General features: G+C 43.7%; 1 protein-coding gene across 5 annotated transcripts; it reads left to right on the top strand.

The window, feature by feature from the left end:
• Positions 1-5,003: 5,003 nt before the first annotated feature.
• Positions 5,004-21,999, top strand: clip1b (CAP-GLY domain containing linker protein 1b). Of its 5 annotated transcripts, none has more exons than XR_004777067.1 (23): positions 5,004-5,490; positions 6,587-6,840; positions 6,969-7,447; positions 8,296-8,420; positions 8,518-8,713; positions 9,007-9,204; positions 9,331-9,434; positions 9,559-9,619; positions 10,896-11,000; positions 11,451-11,576; positions 11,797-11,913; positions 12,527-12,584; positions 12,848-13,077; positions 13,788-13,850; positions 18,016-18,122; positions 18,898-18,982; positions 19,385-19,434; positions 20,082-20,142; positions 20,238-20,403; positions 20,500-20,552; positions 20,665-20,774; positions 20,896-21,206; positions 21,359-21,999. XR_004777067.1 is itself a non-coding variant. In XM_035535413.1 (23 exons), exons 2-23 carry the CDS (start codon positions 6,669-6,671, stop codon positions 21,122-21,124), a joined length of 2,853 nt encoding a protein of 950 aa, XP_035391306.1. In that variant the 5' UTR covers positions 5,004-5,490; positions 6,587-6,668; the 3' UTR covers positions 21,125-21,999. The 5 variants fall into 5 exon arrangements, 4 of the variants coding, with proteins under 4 accessions (XP_035391306.1, XP_035391305.1, XP_026876023.2 ...); XM_035535413.1 differs by having other exon boundaries at positions 6,587-6,714; positions 6,757-6,840; positions 20,896-21,999; XM_035535412.1 differs by having other exon boundaries at positions 20,896-21,999.
• Positions 22,000-22,291: the final 292 nt, after the last annotated feature.

The following is a 22,291-nucleotide window of genomic DNA, read 5'->3' as shown; positions in this document are numbered from 1 at the left end:
TATTTAGAAGATGGGCACAGCATCCTCAAATTGAATATAGCCCTGCATAACATGAACAAGCATCTGTCAAAACTTTTATATTTTAGAATACCGCCTACACTGTAGGGCTGAGATTTCAGCTCAGCTAAGTATCTGCGCTCCTGCTCAGGGCTGAAGTCTCACAAGAGGGCCATCTTTGGCGCTGAAAGCACGACATTTCAAGCGGATTATGTGGGCACTGGTCAATAAACTCAAACGCTACCAAATATTATAACCATTTAAAATATATAATAGATCATTTAATCTTTGATCTCTGCACAATGTCTCAATATGCAATTTATTTACAGGGAAAGCTAAACCCAAGAATGTACCCTATAATCTCATGTTATAACAAACTGCATGCATTTTCAAAAACATCTTCGATGTCAGTTATATATATATATATATATATATATATATATATATATATATATATATATATATATATATATATATATATATATATGGTTATGTATATGTCAGTTACAATACCTAACCATGCATGCCTATGTATAATTTGCTAACAATAATTGATTCCTACCCACCACAAAAGAATCATTGAACAAACTATTACAATTCCATAATGTATCAAATGATATATTTGGCTTTTGATATATGCCATACACAAACCATACTTATGTTTCTCAACCCTAATGGTAGACCTCCATGGTTTACACACACACAGACACACACTTGACATTTTGAGCACCTTCACTTTGGACTACCTGCATTTCCAACAGACTGGCTGGATTCAATACATGTTCAGTTATGAAAAACATTTTTGGGGGGCTGTGCTCGACACCATTAGAAAACCATTATGAACAGCTTCTGGGTATGAACATCTGTAGATACTGTAACACTGCTGGCCCGCACAGACCTCCTCGTTCACGTGAGACGTTTATTAACATGAAACACACACTACACGACAGGCACTCACATAAGACGTTGACAGTGAACATGACTATACGTTTGAACATTAAACAAAGTACACACTAACACAAAAGGTGATCACACAAACGTTACGACTATGGCAATAGTTACAACGATTGGTGTTGACGTTAAACGACTTACGTAGCGACAGTGACCAACAAAGGGAACACACACGGACGGGTTTAAATAGACACATCACTTGACAAAGCCTGTGTATATGTGTGCAATCCCGGGGGGCGTGGTTACAAAACAGATAAACAGTACAAATGTGGATCCCCCCGCGGCGGGCCGTACTACGTGACTTACGGGGGCGGAGCATTCCGTGACGGATACACATGCTTATCTGAGTGTGGCCAAGTCATAGAATGACGACTGCACTGACTCCAAAATTATCACCCTGATACCATGACTCCAGATAATACCAGATAATTTTAAAAATAGCATTTTGAAATTATGACCTTTTAGGAATATCATTCCATTAAGTTATAGGAAATGTTAGCTACAGTTATTACTTGTAAAGATCGTATAATGGCTATTATTTACCCATGTTACTTCAACCCATGTGATCCACGTTAGGCACCTTTGCTCGGTAACGTGGAGCGAGGCGGACGCATATGCTGAAAGGTGCGAGATTCGGCAAATCCATGTCGTATACAGTCCATTGGAAATGACCAACAAGAGCTGAACCACAGTACATATCACAAAGAAGCAGAAACACAAGAAAACGGAACAGACTACACAGAAACGGACAAAACAACACGGAACAGCAAACACGGAATAAACACAAAACAAGGCTACACGTACAGAGACTTGTGCAGACGGAAGCTAGAACAAGTAACACGGGCTGAACCAGGGGCTAGATCAACCACTATCAACACAACACTCGGGTTTAAACCTGTGAGCGAACAAGGGATAAACGAGAAACGTGAAAAAGGCAGAGAAACCCGAACGAGGAGCGGAACAAACACAACAAAGACACGACACACGGTTGCCATGAGAAACTGGGATGCCAGACTGCCCGTGACATGCTCCTTAAATAGATGACAATTTAAGATGTGTTTGATAAAGTTCCGTGTTGTTGATAAGCATTCACTGAGAAATAATACATACAATATTCAGTGTCCAGTATAATTGGACATTTCTAATTAGGTGTATGAAAAATAAACAGATTTATTATATGAACTTTCTTTTACTTTTACTGAATGTCTTTAAGCTATATCAGTAATTACTGAGGCTAACTCATAAGTAGAATTAGATTAGTATAAACACATATACCAAAACATATGTTAGTTACTATAACACTTTATTGATCCCAAAGGAAACTGCAGAGTTCTAGGTTTATTTACAGATATGTGCTAATTTTTTACATTTACAAACTCCACTTTACAAGTTTGTTCTGGACACAAAAACAAGCGCAGCTCAGCAATTTGTGTAAAACCAAAAAGTTAGTCTGTGTTCTCCTGATCCTTTCCAAGGCACCCTGAGATTCAGGATGATATGCACTGGAGAAGTGGTGTTGGGTATTTAACTCACGTGTTGCTTGGGCGAATAGGTTTGAGGTGAAATTAGGTAGGCCAAAGATAGTACAGAACTTAATCAATGCTTTAATCACAGATTTAGATTTAAGTGAATGAAGGGTGATTGTTACTGGGTATCTACTGGTGGTGCACATTAAAGTCAACAAGTAACGATGTCCTGCTCGCATCTTTGGCAGGGGGCCTACACAGTCTAAGAGATCTCATTCAAAGGCTTCACCCACTACAGGAATTGGAACCAAAGGTGCAGGGGGAATAACCTGGTTTGTTTTCGCAAACAGTTGGCATGTATGGCAAGACTCACAGTAGTTCAAGGTTTTGCCTCCGACTCTCCAGGTTTTGCCTCTGACTATCCCCCATCCTGATCCATACCAGCTTTTTCAGTGAGCAGAGGACCATGTAAAAGGAAGAGGAAGTGAAGGGCTTGGCTTAGGGCTCTTTGGAGAAGAGATTGGTGTTGCTGCATTTTGATCTTGTGTTTGCTTGGCTTTGTGTGTATGACTTTGGATTCGCCCCTTTATTTATGGATTGCTTTGTCCCTTATTGGTTTGGTTGCTGGGTAATATATGTTTCTTGTATGTTGTATACATTGTCCTGAATATAGTAGTTACACACTGGTGGTAGGGAGTGTTTGCCATTTTGTTTGGGTGTAGGTTTATCTCTGTTTATACCAGTATAGTCAGTGTAGTCATTGTCTGTTTCTTTTTGTTCGCTTAGTCAATTGTCTCTTTGTTTGTTGTGTTGGCCTGGGTCATTCCTGACGCTATTGCACCAGTCTTGTCTTTGAACACCAAAACTTGTAAATACACTTGACCTTTGCTGTCAACTTTATTGTCTGGTATGCATTCCATTACCCATTATTAGCGCTGCTACTCAAACCCTGTTATGACTTCCCAGCCTAGACAGAGTCGTAACAAGGGCAAGAAGCTGGTTAACAGGCTTCATTCTCAAACTGTAGCCTTAAGATCTAGTAAACTGTTAATGAAAAGGCCTGACACACTGTGTTAGACATGCTGGTGAATTGTATGGAAAGGGAGAGATTGTGTTAAATGTTCACCAACTACTCCATCTAGACGATGAATACCACAATGTTGGTCCTTGGATAACATTTCAGCTTTCTCTCTGAAAACTGCATGGGCAAAATTAAGATGTCTGTGCAAAGATCACATCAAGAGCTTCAATAAATAGTGAAAAGACTCTCTAAAATACAAAAAGCAGTTATGCCAGTGCCAGCAAATACAGTAACTATGCATAATAAGTTCTGTGATGGGCCTATACTTCTGCAGTTCAGTACAGCTGAACAGATAAAAAAGCCATTCTGAATGACAGCATCTTTACTACTGAGCTGACAGCTGTGTACAGATTGGTGATGAGATAGCTGTGGTTAAAAACATACTGAACAGATGGTGTTATATTTGTCATTTATAACACATTCAAACATATGGACAACTATTTTTCATATCCTTGTGCATCATTTTATATTGGTGCTTTCAAATATCGACATGTTTTTGTAAATTGTAGAGGTAATTGACCTCTTTTCATGCATATCTATTTTGTCCACATCAGGAAAGGTTTTACTGATTTAAGACTAATGATTCATGCTTATCTAGATTCACTTTGTTTTTGTTCCAGCTGTTCTCCAGAAAAAAAGCCCTGGAAGCACTCAAACAGGATTTGCTGACATAGTCAAACTTGCTGATGTAGACGCTGAAGAGAGAAGGACAAGTGCCAAGAAGAACATAAACATTAGGTAATAATTCTTATATTTGATTGAGCAATGAAAAAAAACAAATTTCAGAAAGTGCAGATAGAATAAACTAATAACATTTCCATTTTCTTACTGCATATGGTAAATGTTTTCCACCATTAAAATAACTGTACTTGCATTAAATTATTTGACTGTTTTATATTATTATTATTATTATTATTATTATTATTATTAGTAGTAGTAGTAGTAGTAGTAGTAGTAGAATAGCAATAGCAGTATGGTATTTGCTATATTATTAATAGGCTTTTACTGTTGTTGTTGCTATTATGTAATATTTAATTAATAATAAGTAGAATAATTTCTTTCGACGTCCTGTTGTATAAGAAGCAGCATTTGATTTTACTAAAACATACAATGTTTAGATAAAAGTTGAACCAGAGTTGATTATCCGTCGAGTTTGTCAATTCTGATTCAACGTACCTCAGTGTTGAATTTACAGAACTCAACGCTGGTTCAACAGTTCTGCGTTGAACTGGACAACAGCGATTCGGCGTTGCTTTGCTATCTGGTAATAGGTTTTTAAAGGTATTAAACTAAAACCTTTAAAAGTGAAAGATATTACATATTTTAAAATGAAAATCGATGTGATATAGTGTTGTCTTTTAGTCTAGATCTATATTATTGTGTTTTTATTTTAGTAGCTTACTACTAACGGCTCTTAATAAACACATTGGTCTTGTGTCTTGGACGTGAAAACACCTCGTTCTTTTAACCACCACATATGTGCCCCCCTGTGGACAAAGCTTATTTCTTTGTCCTCTGACAAACGCCCTCCATTCATGTAAATGCCGCATTCAGAGATTTGTGACCTGTTCAAAACCACTTTTGAAATAGTTTTGTTTGATATAGCTTTGTTTTAATGTTGGATATTTATTTAGGTAAGAGAGCCAAGTTCAGAAGACCCAACTTTCTTCTCGCCGGTTGTCATAGCAACGCTGCGCATCAGGCGTAATGATGCTAGCTAGCGGGCTATTGGTTTAATCAGATAGCACTTTATAACTACGCAACCGTTGAGTATTTTTTAAGCCGTCCATTTATTGCGGTTTGATTTAAAATCTGTTCAGCGTGGCTAATTTAACTCAGTGCGCCATATGTATGTAGGCACATTAGCCAGTTCATTGGTCGTGAAAGGGATGGAGCTTTGTAGCTAAGATAGCTGGCCTGTCCGAGTGTAAAACAGCGGAGATGTAAACGGTCACATTCCGTCACTCCTGGGTTGTTCACATTATCACATTAAAGGTAAGACATAAGAGGGCTTATTTTCAGTCTCAGTGCATTGGTAATACAGTTAATTTAGTTATATTAGCTTAACTAATTTGAAAAAAAAAAAAACCGCCCACAACACTTAATTCGATTAGTGGTTTTGAGATAGTTTACCTCAGGTTAGCCTAGCTAGCCAATGTTTGAGGTGCTCCGTTGGTTGCATGGCTTGCTACAATCGAATGTTAGCATAGCCGCTGAAGTTGGCTGCGCAAAAAGGCGTTGTCCAGTTCTGATTTATCTTTAACAGTAAGTTAACGGGCTCCCGAACTCGAGGTCAAAATGGAAACGTTAACTAAGGATAACTACATTATGTGTGCTTTGGCCAAATAAAAGTAACGTAGGTTAGTGTAACAGAAAGGAAATATAGCTAGCTGTAGTTTTCAGGTACAGCGAAGCTACTGTCGACGTGTTGGTTTATCTGTCAAAACAAAATTAGCTAGCCTAGCGTTAGCGTTAGCTAACGTTCTTGGAATATAGTTCATAAGAAATTCGTGTCATGTTGACCATATAGCTACAATATTTGTTTAAAGGAAACTAACGAATGTAGTTCATTATTAACCATTCGTATCGAATTGTCAACAAGGAACTTAAAAAGCACGCCTTTGTACGGTAATAAGTTGTTTGCTTGATAAGCTTTGCATACATTTTTTCTAGAGTACGGTTATTTTAAGGTGTCCCTAATAGTATTGTTCTACATGATAATATCGCTGGACAGTTGGTACTGTGGAATGTAATGCATATTATATAGCTAAAAATGAACCATTTGAATTATGCCTTATTTGTACAAACTATTTGTAAGGTCATTGTGTTAGAATAAAAGTAAATCGTAAAACAGGTTCTCATGCACAAGTTATTTCTTACTAATGCAGGATACTTATGATATTAATACATCGTTATTAAGGATGTAATATACAAAGTGGTGAAGGTTAGCAGCTTAGACAGTAAGAATGCTAGCGGTTAATTACACAGAAATGCAGAAGGTCCAACCTTTCTTGTTTTAACTACACAACACATGATTACATATTACCTTCTTATGTATTATTTATCCTGACCCCCACTGTTTTTGCTTCAGGAAAAATATATTCCAATGCTGGCTAAGGGTTAACGTCCTCCTTTTCACTGCGAGTACATTTACATGCACAAAGCAGGGAACCATGAGCACAGGAAAGCCAAGTGGCCTCAAGCCACCTACTAAGATTGGTAAGCCTGCAGGTGTACCAACCAAGACCTCCCCTCCCTCAGGTAAGCCTGCAGGTGTACCAACCAAGACCTCCCCTCCCTCAGGTAAGCCTGCAGGTGTACCAACCAAGACCTCCCCTCCCTCAGGTAAGCCTGTATACAGAGGAGTTAATTTACTGCCTTAGCAAGTGAAATGAAACATGCTGAGTCAAAACTTGTGTTTTTGTTATGTATATTTGCAGCTAACCCCAAACCTGTGATTTCCCCTGGTGCAGGCGCCGCGGTGGTTAGTGACTCAACCGCAGAGTTTTCTGTGGGTGATCGTGTGTGGGTGAACGGAAATAAGCCCGGCTACATCCAGTTCATTGGCAACACCCAGTTCGCACCAGGGCAGTGGGCAGGCATCGTTTTGGACGAGCCCATTGGCAAGAACGATGGGGCTGTGGCGGGTATTCGCTACTTTCAGTGTGAGGACCTGCGGGGCATTTTTACCCGGCCCTCCAAACTGTCCCGCACTCTGGTCCCGGAGCAGGAGATCAATGGCCCACAGAAGTCCGCCAGCCAAGCATCCTCCACTGCCCCTACAGCTGCGGCTGCCCCTACAGCTAGTGCCATTGATGACAGCCAGGCCGTTGCTGCTACCAAGACCTCCACAAACCTAGCCACAGTGGCCAGTGGTTCTGTCTCCAACCTGTCAGAGACAGACTCAGCGAAGAAAGGAAAACGTGAGATGAAACTGGGTGACCGTGTGCTGGTAATGACCTTTGATGTCTGATATGTAAATCAATAAATATGTAGTAATTAATAAAACAATATTTTATATATATGCTTACTGCATTTTCAAGAAACATATCAGCATGACTTAACTACACTTTCAAAAGATCTTCTTGAATGTTTGATGTTTAAGGACCTATGCTATGTGGCTGGAACCAGACAGTGCAGCATTAAAAAGTGCCGTGGTGTATGATAGACTGTATTTAGAAAAAGAAACAGCAAGGGAAGAATCTCAAAGAATCACCCCCCCCCCCCCTTTCTGTAAAATGTTAATTCTCACTGGTGTCAGCAAGCTAACCTGCACTGCTATATTTGTGCTGGTCCCTACCCCCTCGCTTGTGATTCACTGTGACATTTTCAAACTTCAGGGAGCATAAACCATCTTTGTGTGGGTGACAAAGGACTTCTTTTTGTTGAATGATAGAGTGACAATGAGACAAGCAGTGGTCTGGCAGTAGGCACAGCACTGGCTCTCATTCCATTTTTGTCAGCATTAAAAAACAGTAAATATCCGCAACTCTGGTGCTGGCTTCTGGGTACCTCGAACAGCCAAGTTACTGTTTCTGTGCAGAGATGCATTCAGAGACCTGAGGTTTATAGCGATGCCACTGCCATCTGTGGCCGGATAGGCAGGAAGCCACCGCTCTCCCTGTTCGTATAGAGTGATGCTAGCCAATTCAGGACTGTCTTGTTGGGGCTGGGGCGTGGGGCAGAGGGCAAGTAGCATTGTGCACAGCCAGTTCCCCAAGCTGCTAATTCGCTTGTGCAAAAATTTAAGCCGTTTAAATTTTGGGACCTCTGCCAGACATGCTGCACTTGTGCTCACAGGTCGGAGGAACTAAGGCAGGTGTTGTACGCTTCCTGGGTGAGACTGACTTTGCCAAGGGAGAGTGGTGTGGGGTGGAGCTGGACGAACCGCTCGGCAAGAACGACGGAGCAGTGGCAGGCGCCAGGTACAACACTGTGGCCAAGCGCCAGGCAGTCACGCACGTGCGTTCTCCACCTTCCATGTACCCTCGCCTACATTCCAGTGTTGGTCATGTCTGCCAGGTATTTCCAGTGTCTGCCGAAGTACGGCCTCTTTGCTCCCACACACAAAGTGACCCGGATCGGCTTCCCCTCCACCACCAAAGCCAAGAGCTCACGCCGCAGGTCCACCCTGCAGCACAGCCCCAGCGCCTCCTCTGTCAGCTCCCTGAGCTCCCTCACCTCCTCCGTGGGAGGCAAACCCAGCCGTGCAGGCCTGGTAAATGCCGCCACATAACACTCCCGTCTGACATATTCAGGTCCGGTAGATTACTTCAGGATTGCTCCAGGAGAGAAAATCCATTCACGCAATAAACTAATGAAGTAGCTGTTTGAAAAACTAAATATGTAAGAGCATTTGGGCAATGTTAGTTGAGCCCAACCCTGTCTCACACACTCACACACGCGTGCGCGCGCACACACACACACACACACATCACAGCTGTAAAAACATTGAGAAGAGCACCATTTCCACCAACTCTTGCTCCATTGCTCTTTGTCTCCACTGCCCAGCTAACGGAGACGTCATCCCGCTATGCACGGAAGATCTCGGGGACAACAGCCCTGCAGGAGGCACTGAAGGAGAAGCAGCAGCACATCGAGCAGCTCCTGGCCGAGCGCGACCTGGAGAGGACGGAGGTGGCCAGGGCCACCAGCCATGCCGGGGAGGTGCAGCAGGAACTCGCCCTGCTCAGACAAGGTCAGGAGCAGGTGAGCTGCTCCATCATCTTGAGTCTGGCGCTCTCGTTTATGCAATGCATTAGATACAAGGGCTCCTGTGTTTTGTGAAGTTGCATGTACCTTTTTGTAGAGGTGTGTGTTTGCTTGTGTTCCAAGTATGCCCTTGAGATGGAGGCTAAAATGGACCAGCTGCGCAGGCTCGTGGAGTCTGCAGACAGGGATAAAGTGGAGCTGCTCAATCAGCTGGAAGAGGAAAAAAGGTAATGTTTCTCCAGTGGATCTGATGATCCGTGTCATCGAAGAAATGCCATTATATTCCATGTTCAGAACACCGCTGTGTGTGTTTTAATGTCAAGAGCCAGTATTTTACACTGTTTTACACAGGAGGGTAGAAGACCTTCAGTTCCGTGTAGAGGAAGCCTGCATCACCAAAGGTGACCTTGAGGTAAACCGAGAACTCTGCAGTCCATTCACTTGCTAGCAAGACGTAGTTCTACTTCTCAGTGTTAAAGTAAACACTTTATCTGTTGTTTACAGTTTGTCATCAAGAATTCAGTAATAGTAACATTGAGTGACATTTGTTTGATTTTGATGTTTACTGTTCACATGACAGCTCAGTTATAAATAATTCCATTGATTGCAAAAGTAGCTTTAAAACTACCTCATAAAATGATTATGCAACAGTATGTCAGCGTTTAATAAAATGTGTTTTTTAATTTTGCTTATTGCTAGTAGGTTACAGTAGACCCTGCTATGACAAGGTGCAACTGGTTATCAGGGCTTCTTCATAGGATCATTGTAATGTTTATATTACAGTGTACGTGTGTATATTCAAATATTCTATGCACTATTACTATGTACTATTATTTTATGGTTCACTTCAAGGAAATACTAATATTCATATTTATTTATTTATATTTAATCTTTGTTTATGATTTATTTATACAGTGAAGCCCATTGCTATCAAAAACCTTATTTTTGCAAATAGAAGCAGACAAGTGTGCACAATTAACACAAGCAACATTAACACACTAATCAGCATATCCAGATGCTTACACGAAACACCTGCACGAAATGTAAAATTTAAATTGGCGTTTTAAAACAAGCACTGTAAAGGTTCAATAAAAGACAGAAATCTGCTTCTGCTTCTTATGCTCAGCAATGCAAAAATTATTTTGTTCTGTTGTATAGTAAATTAACATCTTCCTTTAGTGAAATATGTAGTTTTGATGCTCCCCTTCTTCAGCTTGATCGTTTATTCATTTATTCATTCATTCATTCATTTATTAATTCCTTCATTTATTTATTCCTTCATTTGTTAGTTCATTTATTCATTCATTCATTGGTTTGATCAATTGTTCATTTATTCATTCGTTCATTAATTCCTTCATTTGTTTATTCATTCTTTCATTTGTTAATTCATTTATTTATTCATTCGTTCATGTTTTTGTTTCTTTGGCTTCCCTTTCCATCTAGACCTTTCTGCCCTGCTTGCGTCCCTTGTCTGTCTTTTTCTCCTCCTAGACGCTCGTGTCCTCTCCGCATGCCTGCTCCAGCCTCTTCCTCCTGTCTCCCGTCTCCACTCACATAGCGCTCTTTGTCCTCGTCCACAGAAGACGATGATGTCAAGGCTTGCATGGGGCTCCCGGCACTGGGCTTTGGGCTCGCGTGTGACCGCAGCACTGCTGCTGTTCTCTTTCTCTCTCTCTCTCTACTAACAGACGCAGACCAAACTGGAGCATGCCCACATTAAGGAGCTCGAACAGAGCCTTCTCTTTGAAAAGACCAAAGCTGATAAACTCCAGAGGGAGTTAGAGGATACTAGGGTAATTCAGTCTCACTGTCAAAAAAAAGAAAAAAAGGCAGGCGTCTCGACGAGTGAGCGTGCATCAACTGCCTCTCGGGACTTGTGTCAGTGTCTCGTCCGGGGTTGTTTGTTTGTTTGTTTTTGTTTTTTGTTTGTTTTTGCATGATGGAGCGAGGTAGGTGTGAAGTTCTCCTTTCCAAAACTGCTTCATGGGATTGCAGGAATGTTAAAAAGTATTCAGCAACAGAAATGATGCATACACATCCCAGTTGGCACAGTGTATCCCAATTGAGTTTATGAACGGCCAGTCAGTGTTTCCTAAATGCTTCCCTGATCCGTAGTGCAGTCTGCCGCCAGAACCGGCATCTCTCTGTGTTACGAGGAACAATGCAGCCTGTGTGTTGATACCACGAGCAGCGTGTGTGATGGTGCTGGGTGGCTAACGGTAGCGGGCAATGTCGCGTTGTAGGTGGCCACGGTGTCTGAGAGGTCACGCATCATGGAGCTGGAGAAGGAGGTGGCCGAGCTGCAACTGCACCTGCGATCGCAGCGAGCGGAAGCTGGATCAGCCTCGCCGCCACTGCAAGACAGGAAGGTCAGAGCTTTTCAACTGCCCGCGCACACGCGCGTGCACACATGCACATGCACTGTTCATTCTATAGGTTAACTTCATTTTCACACTGTACCAGTGGCCTGAAGAATCTAGTCGGTATGATTTATTCCGTAGCTTTAAATTATATTCAGCGTACTTCCTTGCTGCATTGGAGACCGTTGTGACCGTCCTGCTCACGTAGGTGTCCAAACTGTCCTCGCAGGTTCGAGAGCTGAGCAGTGAGCTGGAAACCAGACAGAAGGAGGTTCTGCTCCTCCAGCAGAGACTCAGCTCCTCTGACCAGGAGAACGCCTCCCTTCAGCAGCAGCTGGGTGACTTGGTACTAAAATGTTTTTTGTTCTAGTGAATGCCTGAAGGCTTCCTGAATCCAAGCATCACAGTTGTTGTAGGCACGGGTCACAAGCCTGGCAGGTACAGCACAGGGGCATCCAGTGTCAGAACCACCAAAAACAAGGATTCTGACTATATAAATAGCAAGACAGATTAGGGGATTGGACGAGGGGACAGGTGAGAGCCTGCAGTGGGAACAGACGGCAAAAGCCAGACTGGAAAAAAAGGTGGATTGGAGTCCATTCAGAGTGGGAGTCTCCAGAACAGACATATTTCACCAATCTTGTGATTATTTATCATCTTTGTTTAGTTTATCATCTTTATTTATCATCTTTAATTACATTAAAAAAAATAAACTGCTTTTACCATGCTGATCTCCGCACAGTGATACATTTCTCCTCCATATGGATAAATGACTTTATATTTGTTGCCAAGGGTGATATATCTATTATATATATTATATATATTAAATTGAGGCACATATGTTCATGACTATTATGAATGACTCACTCATAAAAGGACTTTATGAAAAATGTCCAGCTACCAAATTGTCTCTGCATGCCCGGTAGCTTATACCCGTTTGTGTTTCGTTGTCACTGTAGAAGCGGAAACTTGCTGCAGCGTCTGAAGAATGTGACAAGACAACGCTGTCCATTCAAGGTACAGGAAGGAATCGTGGCTCACCCCACATGTCAAAACACCCCCAAGCTTTTGCATCCATCTTTATAGTATGCATAGAGAAGCAGAGAAACGCAGCCATGTAGTTTTGCATACACCCTCCCAGGAATCCTAGCGGCAGCTCCATGCTGCATCAGGAGCCCACATACCATATCCATCTCTTGCCTACACTTTGAAAAGATGGCCTGAGTGTAAGAGTGCTGAGCGTGCTCCCCAGCGCATACCCTCCCCTCCTCCACCCGCAGAGATGGAGAGGAGCAGGTGGGTAGAGAGAGAGCGGCTGGAGCAGCTGCGCACCGAGAAGGAGCGGCTGGAGGAGGAGGCATCCTCCCAGCACAGCAAGGAGCGCAGGATCAGTGAGGAGCTGAAGGAGAGGCTGGGAGGAGCGGAGCGGGAGCTGAGCGCAGCACGGGAGAGGAGTGCCAAGCTGGAGCAGCACGTGGCACAACTGCAGAGGTTCAAGGAGCAAACCCAGGTGAGCGGGCACTGTGGAAACCCACCGTAGGATGGAGACAGTTTGTCATATATCATCAGGGACGTTTCAGTGAAAGTGCTGCTGATGTGCATTTGGTTTGAGGGCTCTGGCTGCGTTGGTTCTATGGGTATCTCGATATTCTCACAGCACTGTTGCTTGTTTGCATCCTGCTCTCTGCACAAGATGAGAGGCTGCTCTGCATTAAAGCTTTGTCACTCTGTCCCCCTGTAGAGCAGTCAAACATCCTCATGTTGCCTTTGTTAAGAGCGGCCCTCTCCAGATTGCTCTGCGCCACCCTGCTGCTTGTTCTTACCCTCCAGCAGGGCAGGACATGAGCAGTAACCCGCAGCGTCTTGCAAACCACTCACCTTAGCTTTGAATGTTCCGCTATCTTCTCTGAAGATGGAGTCTTTTAATTTGCATGCACTTCATTTTCCTAAGCTGCTCATTGTTAGATAGTTTTGGTGTTGACTGTCCAAATGTGAGGCTGTGAGAGATCATAGGACAGTTTAATATCCAGTTGGGTTTGACAGCCACACACCAGGATGATGAATTCACTAATCAAGCAGGTTCGTCTCCAATTAGAGTAACGCAGTATTTACTGAGTATAATTTATTTTGGAAGAATAACTCAGATATTGTGTAATTGGAGATGAAAAGCAATGTCTTTTTATCTGTCAGAGTCTTTACCTCACTGTCTTATTCCTACAGAGCACACAGTCGGCTGAGGAACTGGACCAGCTAAAACAGATAAATGAAAAACTGCGGCAGGAGGTGAGGAAGCGTTGGCTTGTGTTTATGGTTTTTCATTTGATGGCCTCTAAACGATGTGTGGTGGCGGATGGCAAGCTGGGGCTAAGGCTCGGTTTCAGAGTTTGGTCAGACTGACCTGTTAATGGAGTTCTCTGTTGTTCATATATTCATCACTCTTTTATCTAGTCCTCATAGAGAAAGTATTTTAATCTTTATGCACTTTGGCTTTCATTTATGCAAAGCAAAGTTAATGCTTTTGCCATAAATTGCAAGCACTTTAAAATCCAATTTTGTTATATTTTCAAATAATGACACATTAATGCAAAAATACATGTTGTAATACTTTCGCACTGTTACTTGTTTCTTTTTTTAAACCATAAATCTGAAACTGCTGGACTGCTAGACCAGCAGCATACAGGCAGTTGTTCCAGTTGTCCCATGAGGGATCGCCGCGGTAAGGGTGTGACGATAGCTGAGCAGAGCCAGGACACAGACGCTGAGATGAGACTTTTGTTAAGAGCCAGACCTTATTAAGGTTCATTAGAGCAGTCCAGGTTCGTATTACCTTGGCAATCAGAAACAGTAGCTAAACCGAACACAGAGGCCAGGAACAGGGTAACAGGAACGGGATACGAGAAACACGGCGACAGGAAGCACAGAACAAGATACAGCGCTAACAAGAAACAGGCAATGGAAATTTGCTAGAAATATACAAATGGACACAAAACTTACTGACTAAACATGAGGCAAACAGGAAACAGAATACAGGATACAGACAGACAGATTGCTAGGAGCAATACATAAGAGAACAGGAAACAGGAGGACTGGTAGCAAGAGGCAACGACCAGTACAAGACAACAGAAACACAGAACGTAAATACAACACTAAACAAGGGCCATCGAGAGTCAGATGAAAGCAATCAAGGGTGGAGAAACGAAACAGAACGGAACCAGGACCTGAAAAAACAACGGAACACATGGCTGACTTCAGCCTTTAAGCTCATCTTATGCACTGGGGTGAGCTTGCAGTCCAGTGAGCTTTGGGGTTTTTTCTCTTCATCTTCCTCTTCTTGTTTATGTTAACCGAACCACACCGACGTAACTGTTTTGCAAATGGCGTAATAGCATAGTCACGCTCCTCTCGCCTGACCTGCGCATGTCTGGAAATTGCCTTCAGATGCCTTTCCAGATCTATGCAAAGCACGTTTTGACATCTATGAAAAGTACATAAGTCTGCTCAAATGGCCCTGCTTCATGTTTAGCCTTTGGGGTTTGGCTGTTACCGTATGTCTGAAGCAGTGTGTCTGTATGTCTGTGCATTCTGTGCTGAGGCACCACTGAGTGTGCCGGGTGTGTGATCACAGCAGCCTGAGTACAGATACCATGGGTCTTTAGATTAGAGTTTAGTGCACTCACATTACAGGGCTGTCCAGAGGTCAGCAGGCCTTGTTGGAGATGTAGTAGGGGTATTTTTAGTGACCTTAGTAATGAAATCCTAATAACCGTGTGTGTGGAGTTTGGATGAGAGCATCTGGCAGCGTGGCATGTGACTGGTGGTATGACATGGCTGAGAAGGCCCAAGTGTTCAGGCTAAGATAGTCGTGTGCAGGCTAAGGCAGCAGTATTTGGGTTCCTGTGTGGTTCTGAACTTTGGACAGCCAATATGTTCTGGCTTTTCATGTTCACTCTCTCTTACTCTTGTTCTGTCTCTCTCTCTCTCTGTCTACATTATTGTGAGGAACCGCAGGGTGGCTACCTCTCTCCACCTGGCCGGGCTGAATGTCAGCTGGGTTAAAAGCTATGAGCCCTTCTCTGTGTGAAGGCGGCCATCTTGTGCGGACCCAATTTTTTGCCCTCGGTTTGAAATTCCTCATTTGTTTGGATTTAAAAATAAATGTGCCGTATTTAAACGGCCTTTTTCTTTTTGTAGAACTCCCAACGTCATAGTGTCTTACACTGCAACTAGGAGAGGACGTTGTGTTTAAATGCCTCATTCATTTTATGAATCAGGACCTACACTTTCTGAGTGGAGCTAAGATAAATATGGAGGCTGACCACCAGGCAGAGGGACCAGGCGCAGATGTAGGGGCAGGGGAAGGATACCCAGGGCCGTGGATGTGAGGGCAGAGAGCGGAAGGAAGGATCCGATTGGTGGAGGTAGTGTGATGGAGATGTAGGAGAGCAGAAGGTGGAGGAGAGTGGGTGGAGAGGGAGGCAGACACACACAGAGAGAGAGGGAGGGGGGGAGTAGGAGGAGCTTGGCATCACTTACATAATGAAGCTGCCTCACGAAGTGCGTCAGAGTGGGCGTGAGTGCTCGGGACAGCATTAGCTCGGGAAGCCTCGCACGCTCACGGAGCTGCTCTCGCACGCCCTCTCCCGCTTGCACGCTGTATCTCTCTCTCTCTCTCTCTCTCTCTCGTGTGCACACACACTCACTCGGCAGGGGGTTGTGGCAATGTATTATTGATCCGGCTGGTGCATTTGCATGGAGAGGATATCAGGCTACACATGCATGGATGTGGCGGCCCTGGCCCAGAGCTACTCAGGAAGCCTGTACGCCTCTCACTACCAGGTACTGCACTCTTGGACTCGCTGCCCAGTCGACCTTACGCGCGCTACATCTCTGAACAGGATGTGCTGGGGATAAATGGCTCCCAAAGAGCAATGATATGGACCGTGCTCATGCTCCGTATGAACTGGTTTTCTTTTTACGCACTTATGTGCTTTGCGCACTTTTCTTTATGTGCATCTTCCATTAGATCCAGTTATGTTGATTCTTTTGTAGCTGTTTAAAATGTGGGGCTATAAACAGATAAATTGGAGAGGGGTGTGTGTGTGTGTGTGTGTGTGTGTTTGTTTGTGTGTGTGTGTGTGTGTGTGTGTGTGTGTGTGTGTGTGTGTGTGTGTGTGTGTGTGTGTGTGTGTGTGTGTGGGGCTAGCTAGTAGGAAGCCCGATTTGTTACTTGCAAACACCTGTGTTTTTCTTCTTTGTAAACAAACATTGTGATACTGGGTGAGAAGGAAATGTAATTTCTGTTGAAAATATAAAATTATTGCTTTATAATTATTTTACTATGCAGCAGAATGACAGACCATTGTTTAAAACAATGCTGACCTTGTCCGGGGCAAGTTAAATTGATTATTGACTTAAGCTGTTGTCACTGTATGTGATCTGCAGTGTCATGAGGACTTAGTTTACTAAGTCTGTCCCTGGTTAAACTGAAGCAAACTATGAGCCACAGGGGCAAAGGAAAGCAGCCAAACCTGTCTAGGTCATGTCAAGCTTTATTGTCATTTCCGATATATACAGTGAAACAAGATGACCCTCCAGGGTCATGGTGCCACACTAAAGGAGAACATGTGAAGTACAGATAACGTGCAGGGCGACACCGACCAGTGCATGACACAGAGAGGGTGGATACACAAAGCATGTACCATATTGTGATATTCTAACAGATGTAGCATATAGCAGGCACTCAGGTAACATTAATTTAAGAAAACAATGTTGTTTAATGGAACGCAGTATTTGCTTCAGTCTCTGGGAGTTGAGGAGTCTGATGGTGTGGGGGAAGAAACGTTTGCACAGTCTAGCTGTAAGGGCCTGAATGATTCAGTACTTCTCCCAGACGGTAGAGAGTGAAGAACTTGTGTGAGAGGTGTGTGGGATCACCCATGATGCTGGGAGCTTTGCAGATGCAGCGTGTGTTGTAAATATCCATGACAGAGCTTTACGGCTGTCCTCACTTTTCTCAGCTGCCCATACTCAATGCTCTTCCTACATATACAGTACTCTCAGCTAATTTTAAACTTTGTTATTTTTACATTTACATTTATGACATTTGGCAGATGCTCTTATCCAGACTTTAAAAAGTGCTTTGTCATTTCCTCATAGAATACATCCTAATACAGTACAGTAGGTTAGAGTCCAATATACCAATAAACTAGAATACTGTTGAAATACAGGGATCAGTGCTGATGCTTAGAAGTGTGAAATACATAAGCTCTGTCTTAGACAATAAGTGCAATAAACAATAAGTACTAGTTTGTTAATCAACAAACAATTTTGTTTAACTATTTTGAACATTGATTCCAATTGTTTGTTTGACATCCTGTGCTTCTCTGTCTCTTTCTGTAATCCCACCCCCGCCCCACTTTTTTGTTGTTTTGTCACCCCCCCCTTCCAGCTTGAAGGCCTGAAGCAGCAGAACTCCAGGTGTCAAGACGAGCTCTGCTTCACCAAGGAGCAGCTCAGCGCTGAGAGCCGGCGCATCGGGAGGCTGTGTAAGGAAATGTGAGTAGCTCCGCAGTGACTGGCAGTACCCCCAGCCTGCACATCAGGTCACTGCATGGGACAGGGAACGTAACGCGCCGTTAATGGGCTATGAGTCATGTCCCAGCTCACGACCCCGGAAGTGTATCGAGAGCATATGTCTCCTGCTCCCACAGCTGCTGCCTGGCCTGTGAGTAGCGCTAGCTCTGTTCATGCTCTCTGGAGCGTCCCTCCCGCCCCCTGAGGAGCAGCCAGATGTTCTCTGGTCTCTCTGCTGATGTTTATGGGTAGTGACGCTGTTTATGGCAGTTTGTCCAGCTGTATTTGCTCCATAACCTCTTGTGTTCAGACTGAAGTAGCCTGTTATGAATGTGGTAAACAACCGCTGCTTCTGTGCTTCTGGTTCCTGTTGTTTGATTTGTACTCAATTAAGCATTTAAAACCCACTTCCTTTTGTTGTAATGTAAGCTTGGCAATGATTGGCTGCAGTTTTATCCCAACCATGACGACATCCAATCATTTTTAAGATTGCTCAGTTGGATTTAACCCAGCGTCACTCGACATGCGTGCTAAAAATAAAACGCCACTTTTGTACAATTTTGGAAAACCCAAACGTGCATCCTCACACACGACAGCAGTGTGAATGGAATCAGACACTCCGATTGCCATCTCAGCAGCGACCTCCTACGCCCCCACCGCCAGCTGGAGCAGCACGTGGCGCGGTGGCACGGCTGCCATCTTCACTCCTGCCGCCGTGCTGTCACGTTCACTTCCATTCTCTCTTCTCCCTCTGCAGTGAAGAGCTGAAGCTATCGGCGGGTCAGAGGCCACAGAGGCTGGCGGCGCTCCAGGAGGACAACGGGAAGCTGGCGCGGGAGACGGTGTGTGTGCTCACCACCACAAGTGTTGTTTCACACCCAGACTCTTCATCCGAAGCTTAGAAACACCTTGTAGCTGTTCAGCTTGAGCCATGGCCATCTGTTTCCGGGCTCAGTTTGAGTCTGACATCCTCTAACCCTTCATCATTGGCTAGTTTGTGACCAGCAGCATCACTGGACTGCTATTGGCTGCATCAGTGATGACCAGTGATTAATGCAAGTGAAGGATGGCAGATGAACTGTGCCCGCCCACAGTCTGTAACTGCACAGTTAGAACCTATGAGACAGGTGTAGGTAAAACAGCGGCCAGGGAGTGGCGCTACAGCGCAGGGTTCATAATAAAGGTGCTGGTGAGGCTAGATATGGCGTTTGGAAATGCTGAGCTGGATTTTGCTCTTTTTCCAGCTTGAGGGTGAGCATCACACACTCAGCAGCCAGCTGGAGGTGAAGGAGAGGTAAGAAGCAGCGTGGTGTCCCCCACGCAACCCAGCTGCCACTGCAACACTATGGAATTGGTGTTACTTCAAGAAACCAACATCTGGTACAGGCTTTTAGTGTTGTGTGTAAGGCAGGGACAGAGTAAGATTGTTATTTCTGCCGAGATACTTAACAGAGGTATTAATGTATTGTTTTCAATAACACAGATGTTAAACTGCTCATTAAGTCTCATACGGGGCAGGGCGGGAGAGACGGGGTTTGTTAAGGCTCATCAGAAATGAGCGCCTGTGGCAGAGAAGCTAAAAGCACTCTGCTGTATTTCTCAGAGGGAGGCTAAAAATAAGCCTGAGGCAGCAGCAGGTTTCACATGGTATTCCGGAGCCCACAGGAAGTTTCACTCTGTAGGACTAGTTTTGTTTGCAGATTTTCCTAGTCAAAGTTACTGTGGCATTTTTTTTAAATGTAGATTTATTTTGTCCTAAATATAGCAAATACTCTGGCTGTCTTCTAGCTCTTATTTTTGTCATGTTTCTGCAGAGTTTTTATTCTGTACCGTTCACTGGGGAGGTTAATTATGTGCCAGTTTCATGTACTTGTATCGTTTTACTTTAAATCTGCTACCATGTTTATTCGCTTAATGCTAAGAAGCAGTCTGTTCTTACAGAGAAAAGCCCAATGCATTAATATCAGAGAGGGACAAAGAGTTGGAGGCACTAAGAAATGAGGTGAGTTGTGAGTTTTTTCAACTAAAACTCGGTGCTGGGTCTTATGCGAGTGTCCCGGCTCGCTGGGTTTGACGCAAGTGCTCTGCGTCCTCCAGATCGCCGTGCTGCGGGGCAAGAGTGCCATGGCCAAAACACTGCAGGCTGCCGTGGAAACGCTGGAGAGGGACAAACTACAGCTGCAGAACAGGGTGCACAGCCTGGAGCTGGAACTGGGTGGCGGCCAGCCACACGGCTCGCCCTACAGCCAACCGGAGACCTCAGGTAGGTTCTTGGGCTGAGGCCTCACTCACTTTGGCTCCCTTGGCATCTGTTGCGCTGTCTAACGTGCTTGTCCGCGCATAATGTGTCTTTACGCAGGTGACGTGGACATAAACCAGCTTAGGGAAGAGAAAGAGTTTGCTGAGGGGCAGGTAAACAAACAGACATGCAAACACACATGCGTTTGGTTCGGCTTGTGCACTGTAGTGTTTTGCCTCTTTGAAGCTGCGCTACGAGTGCTCAGCTGTTTCTCCCATGTGCCAGATCAACTTCCTCAATTCGGTCATTGTGGATCTTCAAAGGAAGAATGAAGAACTGAAGGTGAAGCTGAAGAAGATGGCCTTGGCTGAGTTCAACGGCAATGACGAGGATGGGTGAGCTCCCTTCACTACTACTCACCTGTCCACATGTTCAGCTCAGGTCGTGTGTCATGTGGGCCGCTGGTTGAACCTCTCCGTCTTCACTCACTGCGCATCTTTGCCTTCCATTATTCAGATCCGTTGAAGTCAAAAAGAAAAAGAAAGCCCCGCCTCGCGTCTTCTGCGACATCTGCGACTGTTTCGACCTGCACGACACAGAAGACTGTCCCACCCAGACACAGTCGCCCGACTCTCCGCCACACAGCACGCACCACGGCAGCCGCGGGGGCAAGCGGCCCTACTGTGACATCTGTGAGGCCTTCGGCCACTGGACGGACTCCTGCAATGACGACCAAACCTTCTAGACACCTCGGCCCCGCCCCCACTCCTCTCCCAACCTCCAGCCTCAACCCATTTGAAAACCAGGCACAAAATGCTTTTAACAAGGTCAGCCCCAATTTTTTGTACACTGTACATTTGTACACACACTTCTGTACATTCCTCTATTGAAGGCTACGCAGTGCTGCCTTTTGGAACTGCCCTGAAGGAAAGCGCTCTTTTTTCTGTGTGATGTTAATCCTGTTTTGTGTTGTGTAAAGGTTGTGATTTTCCAGTCCTACGTGACTTGATCGCCTGGGTGTTGATGAAGTGGAAAGTAAGTGGTTACATGTAGTAGAGAATCCAAACAGACAAAGCCCACAGACACAGGGAAGCTGTCACTCCAATGTTGCTCCACCCTCCAACTCTAAGCTGACCAATAGGAACTTATTGCACTGCTCACTTTAAATGCATTCCTTGTTATGTATTCAGCACGTTTAACTGTTCCTCTGAGTTGACATCTTAAGTTATTCTTTTATATTTAATAATTGTCAGAAAAAAATGGTCACAATAATGTCTTATGTCATGTCCACTAAATTAATCAAAGCACAAGTTTGGATCATATTGTATATCTCTGTATAATTGCAATATTTATATTAATGACAACATTTACAGAACAAGTTGTAAAACTGCAAAATGACTTTTTTTGTTTGTTTTCTGTCAGAAATTATGCAAAGATACAATGTGGGTATTTTTGCTTTGTTTAAAGAGATCCTATGTATATTAACATTTTTGCTTTGATTGCAATGAAAGAAGTACTTGTAATAACAGCCAAATATGGTAAACTTTCCTTCTGACGTTGTGAGTCTTATGATGGCCCTGCTCAAGAAATACATACATACTAACTCAGTATAACACTGAACAGTTTTGGTGTCTTGATTTTTTTAGTTTCTTCTGACCTTTTTTTTTTTTTAAACAGGCATCCTTCAAATTCTTTGCAGAAAACACCCAATATTTAACCTCTATTGTCTCAGTACATACTGCAATATTTATAGTTTTTAAATTATATCTATAGCTATCTAACTAGTGACTAACAATTCCTTTGCCAGAATAGTCCAAATGCATCTAGTGACAAAAAAATGCATATAAATTCTGACCAATGGCTGTTTGCTTACATGACTGGTTTTTGATCAAACTAATGACTTGATTAACTA

The sequence above is a fragment of the Electrophorus electricus genome, chromosome 17 (genome assembly GCF_013358815.1).
Source record: "Electrophorus electricus isolate fEleEle1 chromosome 17, fEleEle1.pri, whole genome shotgun sequence".
NCBI lineage: Eukaryota > Metazoa > Chordata > Actinopteri > Gymnotiformes > Gymnotidae > Electrophorus > Electrophorus electricus.
The sequence above is the reverse complement of the archived record's forward strand: the minus strand, read 5'-3'. Positions and strand labels throughout refer to the sequence as shown.